Source organism: Chinchilla lanigera, unplaced genomic scaffold (genome assembly GCF_000276665.1).
Source record: "Chinchilla lanigera isolate Chin_1 unplaced genomic scaffold, ChiLan1.0 scaffold00052, whole genome shotgun sequence".
Classification (NCBI taxonomy): Eukaryota; Metazoa; Chordata; class Mammalia; order Rodentia; family Chinchillidae; genus Chinchilla; species Chinchilla lanigera.
In genome coordinates, this window is record NW_004955453.1 from 17,097,689 (window position 1) to 17,111,000 (window position 13,312).

The 13,312-nt window shown below is 39.3% G+C and overlaps 1 protein-coding gene across 2 annotated transcripts in view; it reads left to right on the forward strand.

Annotated features, from left to right (window-relative positions):
- Positions 1-11,843, forward strand: part of Pecr (peroxisomal trans-2-enoyl-CoA reductase) — a 49,753-nt gene extending 37,910 nt beyond the window's left edge. Inside the window, exons 7-9 of one of the 2 annotated variants that reach the window (XM_013519993.1) lie at positions 467-577; positions 8,250-8,361; positions 11,099-11,145. In XM_013519993.1, the coding sequence (XP_013375447.1) occupies positions 467-577; positions 8,250-8,361; positions 11,099-11,130 (255 nt within the window). In that variant the 3' untranslated portion in view covers positions 11,131-11,145. Of the gene's footprint in view, positions 1-466; positions 578-8,249; positions 8,362-11,098; positions 11,146-11,183 lie in introns of those variants that run through there. The other variant, XM_005395692.2, reaches the window with a different exon arrangement.
- Positions 11,844-13,312: the final 1,469 nt, after the last annotated feature.

Here is a 13,312-nt window from a genome sequence, read left to right on the forward strand (position 1 = left end):
TCTACTATACCTGGATTATGAAAGCATTTTTAAACAATTAAAAATTATTTAGAGTGGATTCATTTGTTTTATTTGTAATTTCACTCTGGAAAAAATATATTGCATTTCTAAGTCCTTGATCAGTTCCCTCCCCTTTAAAAAGCACAGATATGTAATGGACTGGTTATTCCCAGTTAAACTGATGTTTAGAAACCAAGTCTTTCCTGAAAGTATCCAAAATATCCAGAACTTGGCTGGTTACTGAGAGGCAGTCACAAATGAGCATTTAGATGATCCATGTTGGATAGCAGTTGACTGCACACCTTTGACAATATTAAGAAAAGTTAATGTTGGAAATGTTAACATTGCTATTAGTGTTAAACCACTTAATTTTGGATATTAATTGATGAATTGCCTTGATGTATTTATGATTAAACTTTGAGTTTTTATACCTTGTCTTCTTCCTGTTTTGTTTTTTTAAATACAGGGAACAATTTATTCCCAGACTGCTATGGACAACTACGGTCATATGGGAGAAAACTTGTTTGCAAGATCCTTTCAGAAAATCCCAGCTAAACGAATGGGAGTTCCTGAGGAGGTGCTGTACATTTCTAGAATTGATTACAGTGACCACATTTTATGCTTTGGAGATTTGTAACATTATGAGCACTTTTCAGGAATCTGGTTAGCTGATTGAGGTTGTTTTTCCAACTGCCACCAAAACATTTCTCCTGGGCTTTCTGGTTCTTGAGAATATTCTGGTAGCTCTTTGATCACTAGTAGCAGCAGCCTAAACACAGGAGTGAAGGCAGTATGAATTAAGAACAGCATGGCTTTATTGTTTCATTTTACTATTCAGCTACACTATTTTATTACAAGATAACTTGTTTATACACAGGCCCCTAAGCAAGTCAGATGGCTGTAGCTTTAGGTAAGGTGGCCCAACGGAAGTGTGTAAATATAAATAGCTTTCTTAAATGCCAGCAATATAAATCTTCAAGGGTGAAATTTTAAAGGGGTATTTTTTCCACAATAATAATAAAAGCAAGAATATCTAGGAACAAACTTAGTTCCAAATAAAAAACAAAAACAACTTTGTTGATGAACAGAGAAAAAAAGGCCAGAATAAATGGAGTCATGTTCTTTAAGGGGGAAAATCAATTTTACTACAAAGTCAAGTTTCTCTAAATTAATCTATAAATTGAATACCTCTTTAAAGTTAACATACCTGTTCTAAAGTTTGTTTAGAAAAATACCTGTGCAATCTATGAACATACCACCCTGAACGTGCCTGATCTCATCTGATCTCAGAAAAATACCTGTACAAAAATTTGCTGGGTGTGGTGGTGCGCACTTGAATCTCAGCACTAGGGAGGCTGAGGCAGAAGGATTGCCGTGAGTTCCAGGCCAGCCTGGGCTACATAGTGAGTTCAAGGCCAGTCGGGACTACATAGCAAGACCCTGTCTCAAAAACAAACAAAAAAATCTATGCAAAAATGTTTTGAAACACAATACTGAGAGGATTTGTGCCTTTCCAGATAATAAAAACATAGATGTTTGTTTTTAGAAACTTGGGAAATCAGAAATAAGATAAAAAGAACTTGGGAAATCAGAAATAAGATAAAAAGAAAAATCAACCATGCCTATAATCCAGAGGATATGCACAGTAAACATTTTGGCATATTACCTTTCTCTTTGTACATATAAGTTTGATAGAGAATACTGTACATGTTATGTGCCTATTGAAAAAATAAATCTTTGTTTTCAGAAAAACTGAAAATTATCAGGCATATGGCCCACACTTGCAATCCTAGCACTCAAGAGGCTAAGGCAAGGGCTGGGGATTTAGTTCAGTGGCACAGTGCCTGCCTGGCAAGCGCAAGGCCATGAGTTCAATTCCCAGTACTGGAAAAAAACAAAAAAAAACAAAAAACAAACAAAGAGGCTAAGGCAGGATGATTGCCATTCAAGGCCAGCCTGGGCTACATAATGAGTTCAGGGGCAGCCTGAACTGTACAGGGAGACCCTGTCTCAAAAAAAAGACAAAAAAAAAAAGAAAGAAAAAAGAACTGAAAATTTATTTTGCTATTTTTACTTAAATTTTAAATCTCTGGCTGCACTACTTTTTTTCTAAACAGGCAGAAAGCCTATTTCACTTGCAAAGCTGCCTTTTCTAAATTCTCCTTTATATAACTGTGAGTAACATAATATTACTTAAGATAAATCACTGTATTGGAAGGACTGGGTACGGTATGCTCATGAATATGATCTAAGGTGACACTTAAGAGTTTGCTTTGTACTTGTCTATGGTGACTTGGTTTCTTTTTAAGGTGTTGGTCTAGACCGGTGCATTGTCTGATACTGTAGCTGTGTACCCCCATTTTAGTTGCTCAGAAACTATATTGCTAGTGGCTAACAACATTAACTGTGTAGCTACAAAACATTTCTGTCACATAAAGTATTCTTTCACAGAATACTTTGTCACAGAAAGTGATTTGGACGCGGTCACAAAAAAATACTTTAAAGAACTAAGATGAGAAATGTTTGGAAAGAGAATACAGCAGACCACTTCAAAAATTTAAATGATCTGAGGAAATGAATCCATAGTATATTTTAGGGAGCAAAAAAGGAGCTACACGAGGAACATGGATAACATTTTAGTGCTTGATTTTTTTGGGTACTATGTTAGGCAACTTACATATGCAATACTAGCCTTGAGTGAGGTTGCTAATGAGGGTTCTAAGGATTTAGAGAACTTAATTGTGCCTAGCATCATACACTGAAGGAAGGTTAAAGGCTGTGATTCTAAAGAAGTATCCCAAAATATTTGGAACCTTCAAAAGAGATTTTGCCTACGTAGTATAAAAACAGAGCTTTCCAAGGATATAGATTGGGATTGGTTCCTAGCGAGGAAGTCTATTCAATACATTCTAAGATTTTATGGATTTTTTTTTTGGTTTTTGGTTTTTCTCCAGTCCCGGGAACCGAACTCACGACCTTGTGCTTGTCAGGCAGGCGCTTTGCCGCTGAGCTAAATCCCCAGCCCCCGATTTTATGGATTAACAATCCTATGTAAGCACTGAACTGAAAAAATGATGCATACATAACATTTGCTGCATTGATAAATCCTTTTAAACTTTTTCATTTCTGTCTGGCTTTGTGAAGTCTTCACTGAAAACTGCTGTATAATTAGTTTTTCCTTTTCGGTTACAGACCAGACTCAATGCCTAAAGGAGTGGCACAAGCCAGATGGAAAAGACAATGCTGAGCAAACTTTTAAAGAAATTATGCTTTTTTTTTTTTTTTTGGCACAGTGCTAGGGATTGAACCCAGGGCCTCATGCATGCCAGGCAAGCACTGTACTACTGAGTACAACCCCTGCCTTGACTCTTGTTTAACTGGGTAGCCTTTGTTGGGGTTTAGCCTTTTGTTGCCCTATGTAACCTTGTAGTTCTTGTGCTAAGTTACAAGTGTATGTTTATTTTTGACATTAGAGACATGTTATTTTCATTATTTTATTTTTGCATACAGATTTGGTTAAAAATCAGTGAACTTCTAAGGTTCAGATAACTGAAGCTTAATAAGTAGTTTATATTGTCTAGACGCAGGGTATGTTGCAAACACAGTGTGAAGTAAAAGAGGAAATAACATCTTTCTAAAGACAGGCTTGGAAATTCTAATCCAGTATGTTAAGATGTTTCCTTTCTCTGGTAGCAGGGTTGATTCATTCCTGGCTGCTAGGGCACCATTCATAGGTATGGCCACAAAAGCAGGGTATGGTCCAGCAAAAACTAAACCAACCAGTCTAGCCTGTGCCATGGTACAGGTTTCACAGTTCAAATCATGTGTGCTCAGAGGTAAATTTACCAAATTTGTATAAGAGGGATTTACCGACAAAAACTGGTATCACCACCATTGGTAACCAGCATCGATACAAGCCTGTGTCATATGCAAGGTGTGCCAAAATAGACTGCTGGACATTAGGCCGCAGAAAGCACCATTACGTTCAATATATGTTGATCCATGTGCAAGTAGACTGCTATTTGTTTTTGGAAGTTGGCTAATGTTTCTGACTATGATACCAATTAAGGTTTCCTTGATAGTCTCACTTGGCTTACGATCTTCTATCTTGAGCTCAGACTCACCTCCCAGCAGCCAGTGCTTCCCTTTCTTCCTCCACTAGGGCTGAGCTCAACCTTTGCTGTCTTGCCAGGGAAGCCATCTTTGGTTGTCACATGAGTTGGCTGCCACAGACGTAGTTTAGAGCTGTATTTACGATGTCTGGTGCTAGCACTGGGAAAGACTAAAATTAGTGCAACTCATGAATTCTTGAGTCAGAACCACATGTAAATGGTAGTTTATAGAATAAAAGCAACATTTCAAAACGGTAGGGAAAGATAAAGTATTTAGTAAAAGTCTTATGGTAATTGTCTGTTCACTTAGATATAAATTAACCTCCTGTCATGTCTATAAAGCAAAACCATAAAACTCAAAAGAAAATATGGTTCTAGATTCTAGAACTAGCAAATGCTTGATGTCTTTCCACAAATCTACTATGTATACTTGATACTTATATTTCTTGGCTTTCTTTTTTTACAAAAATAGGATCCATGGGGCTGGGGATTTAGCTCAGCGGCACACAGCACTTGCCTGGCAAGTGCAAGGTCATGAGTTCCATTCCTGGTACTGGAAGAAAAACAAAAAACAACAACAGCAAAAAAATAGGATCCTGCTCCATGTTTGTTTCTGCACCTTGCTATGGATATGCCACAATATATTTAATCAGACCCTACTGTTACATTTGGCTTCTGTTTATACTTTTGTGATTGCAGTAATCCTGAAGTAAACATCCTTAAATATAACCATGCACTATAGTGTGGGTGGTCAATTTGTAGAAGTAAAATGCCTGAATGAATATATTAAATTTTGTAAGCTGTCTTAGTCACATTCTTGGGACTGAGACACGATTTTTTTTTTTTTGGTACTGGGAATCAAACTCAGGACCTTGAGTCTGCCAGGCAGGTGCTGTCTGAGACACAATTTAAAAGAGGAAAGATTTATTTTGGCTCATGTTTTAGAAATGTCAGTCCTAGTGTGGTCAGCCAGCTGCAAGGCAGAGGCGTATGGTGGAGGAGGATTGCTCAGGGCATGCCAGACAGGAAACAGTAGGTCAAGGGAGGAGCTGGGAAGGAACATATATACCTCCAGGTCCTCCTCAGTGATCTGCCTCTTCTAACCAGCCCCCACCCCCTAACACCAAGTCGGCTATAATGCCCCTACAATCCATTCACCTTCCAAAGGTCCCACCTAAGGTTACATGAGGCTTTAGGAGAATATCTAATGTAAACCATAACATATCCTCCCAGGAAAAGGGCACTTGGAATGGTGGCCATGGAACACAGACAGACTTAGGAGAACACTTAGGAGTCTCTATTTAAAAAGCTGATGAGTGAGTGTGACTTAGATCTTTTTCTACAGAGCACAAGCCAAGGATTTGGAGGATTTGAAGTTAAAGGCCTGCGAGGCCCAATCATACAATTGCTTTTGGCTGCTATGAGCTTGATACTTGCTACTATTTTCTCTATCCTGAAGAGTATGCACAGCTAGGACATCTTCACATGCATGAATCCTTTAAAATGTGGTACAGGAATTGAACTCAGGACTTTATGCTTGCCAGTCAGGCACTTATGCTGCTGAGCTATATCCCCAGCCCTCAAAGGCATATTTTTACTTTTTGTTTAACACCTTTACAAATAGTTTCAGTGTACAGCTTCATACTATACATCTGGATTCTCACTTTTACTTCAATTTCTTGCAATCTGTTGTTTTGATTAAAGCATATAATCTGGCTTTCCGAAGCTCTACCGTTGGAAAGGGAGAAAGCATTTTAATAGCCTTTTCAGATAACTGTGCTATTCTTTTTCAAAATTCAAGAAGTAGTAGTTTCTTAAGGACTAGTTGCAAGGTGGAATCTGAAACCATGTTAATGAAGTTTTTGCCCCATTATATTATTCTCTTTTTCAGACTTCAGATCTTTCACCCATGTATGATTTTAGAATATTAGGCACTGGTGTATTGGAAAATACTGATTCTGAGTTACGCATATCCTCTAAATGTTGACACAATTAGTTATCTACTGTAGGAATATCACATTTGTTAATACCTCCACCTATCTCTTCAGAAAAGTTGCATCAAGAAACTGGCAAGCTCATGGTGGCAGGTATAAGTTTTCCAAAATCCTGATTTTCACTGCAAAGTTCACATCTTATCATCAACAACAAATATTGCCACTTATTTTCTTTGAAGTGATAATTGCGTTTGTTTGTTTGTTTGTTTGTTTTAAATCTGCCAAATATCCAAATGTGAATAGACACAGTGCCATTCTGTCAAGTAAAAAATGTTATTCCATGAAAAAGTAGCTAGTTCACTGGGCACATTCTTTTTTTTTTTTTTTTTTTTTTTGTCTTTTTGAGACACGGTCTCACTATGCAGTTCAGGCTGGCCTTGAACTTACTTTGTAGCCCAGGCTGGCCTCAAACTCGCAACGATCCTCCTGCCTCAACCTCCCGAGGGCTGGGATTACAAGCGTGCATCAGCACACCCAGCTTACTGGCACATTCTTTTTCCTTGAGACAACCACTGTATTGTGCACAGTGAAAGAGCTTTATGTGTATGCATGTGTTACAGTTTATATATAGACATCCCCCTACCTAACACCTCATGCATTCATAGGTGGGCTTTGAGAAGGTGACTGGGTCATGGGGGTGTGGTACTCATCAGTGGACTAATCCACTGATGAGTTTATAGCTGAATGTGATAGTGGGAATGAAAGCCTGGTCAGAGGAGGTGGGTTCCTGGGGGTGTAGACTGCAAGAGCCTATCTCCCTCCCTCCTCCCTTGATCTCTCTGCTTCCCACTGCTGTGCCTTGAGCTGTTTTCCCCTCTGCCATGCTGCCCTGCCTTGGAGCCAGCAAACTATGGACTGAAACCTCTATAAACTGTGAGCCAAAATACATTTTTCCTCCTTACAGTTTTGGATGTTGGGTATTGTGTCTCAGCAATGAGAAAGTAACTCCAACAGTATGCTTCTCATTTTATCACACAGAATATTAAAGAGATGTGCCTTCCCTGGTTGAGAGTTCATATAATTAATACTTTTTGCTGCTTCATTGAGGACATGACAAAGGGAGACTGCTACCCCCTCCCTGTCCACAGCGGCTTGCAAGTGAAGAATGTAGTGACTTCCGCTGTATGACAGTTAGCACAGTTTTGTGCGCCTGTCATGATTTACGGCAAGGATTGGGCAGTTTTTTCTGTCACTGCTTTGGCACATCAGTAAATGTACAGTGAAAAAGATAAATTATCCTTTAGGATTACTATGAAAATAGCCTTGACCTTGAAAATCCCCTGGAAAGCTCTTAGGAACACTCAGACTTTGACCAGCTACACTTTGACAATTGCTGATGTAGCTGGTTTCTTCAGAGTCTGGAAGGGAAGGAAAGGACAGATAATGGTACCTATACTGAGGTGCAGAATAACAAGAGAATTTGGCCTCTGCTGTACTGCATCCTGGGTCAGTAGGCAGGGAGAAATGTCACACCAGGCTACTGGCTGGCCTGTTTATCAGTAGGTTGCCTTCTATTAAGTGATAGTCCCTGAGAGAGGAAGAAGTATCAGGTATTTAGAATCATCACCATCCAAAAAACTCTGCTTCTGTTCTTTAGGGTTAGTGAAAGAAATTCTTTCTTTCTGTATGTTGTTGAACTCATCAATAATTATGTTTTAGGGGATGCAGTGGGATTTTGAAGTCCCTCTTGTAGAAAACTCCTGCCATCTGTGCTGCTGGGTCCAACTGGACCTTAGAATGTCTAAACCAGCATGCCAATGTATTGCTACACAGGCTTGTTGACTATTTCATGGACAAAACTAATAAAAGGCACATGGCAGTGATGGAAATGGGGTTGCAGTGGATGATGGAAGGTATGAAAAGAAGTGAACTGTTTAAAGTAGAAAACTGCAGAGATTTAGCACGCTTTTCAGTTTTGACCTTTCACATTGGCACTGTGTAAAGCTCCTTCACATCTTGCCATTTTTACTCTGATCACTTCCAGACTTCAGTCAGGCTCAAATGTGCTGTCAGATTATGGTGCACGCATTAGGATTCACATCACAGCTGTAGGATATGAGATATGTGTACTTGGGAATGTGGAGCTGCTAGAAATGGAGAGGACCCCTTGCTTTAATGTATACATGTGTGCTCCTGCTTCCAGGTCTCCTCTCTGGTTTGCTTCCTGCTGTCACCTGCAGCTTCCTTTGTCACTGGACAGTTGGTGAATGTGGACGGTGGCCAGGCTCTGTACTCTCAAGGCTATGACATACCAGGTGAGCAATCAGGGAGTGAGTAGTCACTCACCCTATGCCTTTCATGTTCCAGTGCCCAAACTTTCTAATGTAGCTCCTTAGGAGCTAAATGCTTAGCTTGATGACAGGATTTTGAAGGAAACATTTCTAGTCATAGAAAATATGTAAATATATTTATTACAGATCTTAAATGTATATATTTAGGAAATATTTTTGTGTGCATAAATTGTTGGAATTTGAAACTTTAAAAACATCTATGAGTGTATATGTACAGAGTTATAGGAAAGGGCAAGAGATTGCCATATGTTTAAGTCCTCTTTTTTTCCTCCAATAAATGCCTTGCGTATCTAAACAGAAGAGTAGAACTGCTAGGTGAGGTGGAGTAGTATGGTTGTACTTTGCCTTCTTTGGGGATGGATATATATTAAGTTTAACAATGTGAAACTGCCAAACTCAATCTTTTTTGATGTATAAAATGTACTCTGAGTTTCCACTGGGTATTGATATTACACACAAATGTATTGCTTTGTATGATGTGTGCATGTGTGTGCACATGTGTATGCATGCTCTTATTTCATAGCTCAGTTGGAGTCCTTTGAGGTTGGAAGAATACTAAAAACTCCAAGATTTTACATCCTAATTTTACATATGACAAAACAAATCCACAGAAGCTAAAAACTATGCTTAAAAAAAAACTAAGAAAAATGATGTAAAAATTATTTGACTTTCTGTTGCTAATGATAGTTGAGTAAGTGGCTAATACTAAATAACTACATGACCCTTGTGTATCTGAATTTCATATTAGGGATTCAGATTAAGTTTATTCTGTGCCACAGTCTAATCAAGGTGTGAGATCCTCTATGCCTTAGTAAATTAGTATAGCACTTCAATTTTACTTATTTTTCCCTCCCTTATATATTTCTTTACTAATAACATTGGTATGGTTATAAGAACCTGGATTAAGCCAGGTGTGGTGGCGCATGCCTGTAATCCCAACACTTGGGAGGCTGAGGCAGGAGGATCATTGTGAGGTCGAGACCAGCCTGAGCTACAAAGTGAGCTCAAGTCCAGCCTAAACTACATAGGGGAGGACGGGGGCTGGGGATTTAGCTCAGCAGCACAGTGCCTGCCTGGCAAGCATAAGGTCATGAGTTCAACTCCTGGTACCGGAAAAAACAAAAAAACAAACAAAACAAAACAAAACAAAAAAACCTACATAGGGAGACCTTGTCTCAAAAAGACAAAAAACAAACAAGCAAAAAACAAAAACAAACTAAAAAGAGAAAGAAATTTCAGATAGCTGCTTCCCTGGATCTTCAGTGAAATGAATTTTTAAAAAATACTAACACTGGAGCTGGGGATTTAGCTCAGCGGCAAAAGCGCCTGCCTCGCAAGCGCAAGGTCGTGAGTTCGGTTCCCGGTACCGGAGAAAAACCAAAACCAAAAAAAAAAAAAAAAAAAAAAAAATACTAACACTGTTTTTATCAATAATACTGAGTATTCATATTTTGAGGGAAAGTAACCTATCCACCTTTGAGAACATTCTTTCTCTGGATAGTGGTTGAACAGAAACCTGGCAGCACCCTCCTCAACTGTATGATGCAGGCTTTCTCTCCTTGGTGCTAAGTGGCTACCTGCTACTCCTAAGGCCACTTGCTTCTCTGCTCACATCCAGGTGATCAGAGAGTGAGGAGAGAATGATCTTTTTCTAGAATTTCTTTAAAAATTCTTAGATTTGCTGTTTTAGACCAGTTCATGTGAATGCCAGTTTTCATCCAATACCACAGCCAGGGTGATACAGACCGACAGTTGGCCTCCCCTATCTGCTCACACACCACCCGCCAGGAGAGAGTCATTTCCCAAGATGTTCTTAGATTCTCCAATAGAAATGGAGGATCCTAGGAAGAGGAGATGGGAACTCTATGCTGGGAGGCAACTAATAGAGGATGTTGTAAAGTTAGCAAATTATTTAAAAATTATTCAGCCATTTATGCCAAAGATTGCAATTTCTTAATTTTTGCATGAAATTCATGTATGTTACCTAGAAAAATTCAAGGAACAAGAATTTGAAGACGGCAACCCATTTGGGACCCCTCTTTGTCTCTCAGGAGCTACCTTGTTCCCCATTCCTTTTCTCCAATAAATTTTCTTATTCTTAACCTTGGCTGTTCCTTAAAATTCATTCTCTGATTTTGGGGCATAATTGACATCTAGCATTTCCCCGATACTACTGTCTCTCAAGAGCTATTTTTTTTTCCCCAGTAAATTTTTCTATTCTTAATAAAAAAGAGAATTTGAGGAAAGAGAAAGATGAAAAAAATTATATTCCATTCTGTTGTTACGTGTGTTCCAAAAATGGAATACCATGTATTGAAGGATTAAAGAGATACTATTTAGTGAATGTCTGCAGTATGCCAGGCTCTATAGAAATGATGTCACATTTAACTCTTACAACTTTAAAAGGTAGTTATTATTCCCTTCAGTAGATAAGAAGATTGAGGCTAAGAAGAGTAGCTTCTCCAAATTAGGAAAAGCTAATGATTCAATCCAGGTCTCTTTACAAAACCTTTGCCATGGGGGCTGGGGATTTAGCTCAGCGGCAAAGTACCTGCCTGGCAAGCGCAAGGTCGTGAGTTCGGTTCCCGGTACCGGAGAAAAACCAAAAAAAAACAAAACAAAACAAAAAAAAAAAACAAAAAACAAAACCTTTGCCATCTGTCCAAAGGATTTCTTTCTTTTTCTTGCATGGATGAATGAGGGACAATAACTAGAGGACTGAGTGGAAACTAAGGACAAAGGAAGTTAACAGATTTGCAAGTGACATGAAGTTTTCCACTTAATAGATCATGACAACTGGCCTGAGGGAGTCGGTGATCTTTCTACTGTCAAGAAGCTTAAGGAGTCTTTTAAGCAGAAAGCCAAGCTCTAAGCCAAAGAAACCACCACTGTGTTTTGTTCCAGAGTGCCTTAGCATCTCCTGAAATCACGTGTGTATTTTAGAAGAGCTTGTAACTTTTATGGGAAAAAAAATCACTTCTGGTTTGTGATGTGATCAATTGTATCTATGCAAAAACATTTCCTTAAATATATGCATCTTTGGGTCCCAAACACCATCTTTTAACATGTTAAAGAATAATCTTGTAAGGGATGGAGATTAGCGTACTTAAATGACCATACTTATTTCTAACAAAGGTATGTGAAAAATGATATAATTTAAATAAAAAATAATTAGAAAGATTATAACTTCTCAGAAGGTTTTATTAACAAAATAATGGGAGAAAATATATCTCAACTACGGGCCAGAATTTAGCTCACTGGTGCAGCACCAGCCTGGCAAGCGTGAGGTCCAGAGTTTGATTCCTGGTAACTGCACCACCCCCAAAAATATATATATGTATACATACATTCTTACATAATGGTGATTATTACAACTAGAGATATACAACATCTTATTTTGGTGAAAAAATACTTTTGTATCAATAAACCCTTATGGTAATTATCAATGTGTAGTTTGTTTTGTTCATAAAGTCAAATCTGCATAAACCTGAAAGTGCGATACAGTCACTGGCTCCATAATTGGGTACCTCCTCGGGGATCTCCTTCTCTGGAAAATAGGTCACCTGATACAGGCTATGGTAATTGGAATGTCATGCCCATGGATGAGGCACGTACTGATGGTACTGAGTGCCTGTGGAGAGGGAAGACAAACTATTGGCTGAAATATGTAGCTATCTCTATGAGGTGTGACACAGACACCACATGGTATTTAGAACACCTGAACGCATGATATAAAGAATTATTCACTATAAGAAGGGATTTTTGTAATATGTGATAAGCTAGAAAGGAATGCAGAGAACTTTAATGAATATATTATGTTTAATTTAAACTGATACTTCCTTTTTCTTTCGATAAAGATCCTAGTATCTTCACTATTTCACAGTGTTTAGACTATTTTTAGCCAAAAAATTAAACGTTTGGAAATCCAGATGTGGAGGTGCATGACTGTAATATCAGTACTTGGAATAGTGAGGCAGTAGGATCACCACAACTTTTTAGCCCACCCTAGACTACACATGCTTTTGCCTTTGTTCCTCGAGGTGCCTGTGGCCCTTGAGGAATCTTCACAAAGAGGTCTTGGACTGCATGACAGGTGAGGGGCAGAGTGGCTGCCAATTAACCTGCTTTGGGTCCATGTGGACACGTGTGGAACTGTTCTCAACAAACTCAGCAGCCATAAAGGAAAAAAAGGAATTGGTTTGACTATGCATGGAAAAAAAGAAAGCAAGCTCAGGGTGTGGCTCAACTGCAAGTGCGGAGAGAGGCCTTGGACTCCATCACCACCAGCAACACACACAAATGGTCTACAGCAAGAGAGAGACAGAAGCAGAACTGAGAGAGACAGAGAGAGAGACACACACACAGAGAGAAGGAGAACCAAAGACCAAAGAAAAGTTCTGCATTAAAAAAGGAGGTGTGTGCCGGGCCAGGTGGTGCACGCCTGTAATCCCACCACTCGGGAGGCTGAGGCAGAAGGATCATTGTGAGTTTGAGACCATCCTGGGCTCCAAAGTGAGCTCAAGGCCACCCTGAACTGCATAGTGAGACCCTGTCTCAAAAAGACCAAAATAAATAAATAAATAAAAATTTAAAAAGAGGTGTGTTCCCTGGGGTAGGGGGAGAGATACTGCTTTCCACTAAGCAGGACCCTCCAACCTGCACTGAGGAACAACCCCTTCTCAGGGAAACCAGATGCGTGAGGGAGCAGGAGATGGACCGGTAAATACAGAGCAGAGATCATGGGCCGAGGGGAGCCCGGGGTCACGGCAAGTGGACCCAGCACACTACACGCATCCTCCGCCCCATTTGACCCTCATTTCTTCTGCGGATGTACACTAATCACAAGGGACATGCCAGATCACGTCTTTGGTGCTGAGGATAGAGCATGCAACAAAATCTCAACCATCGAGATGGA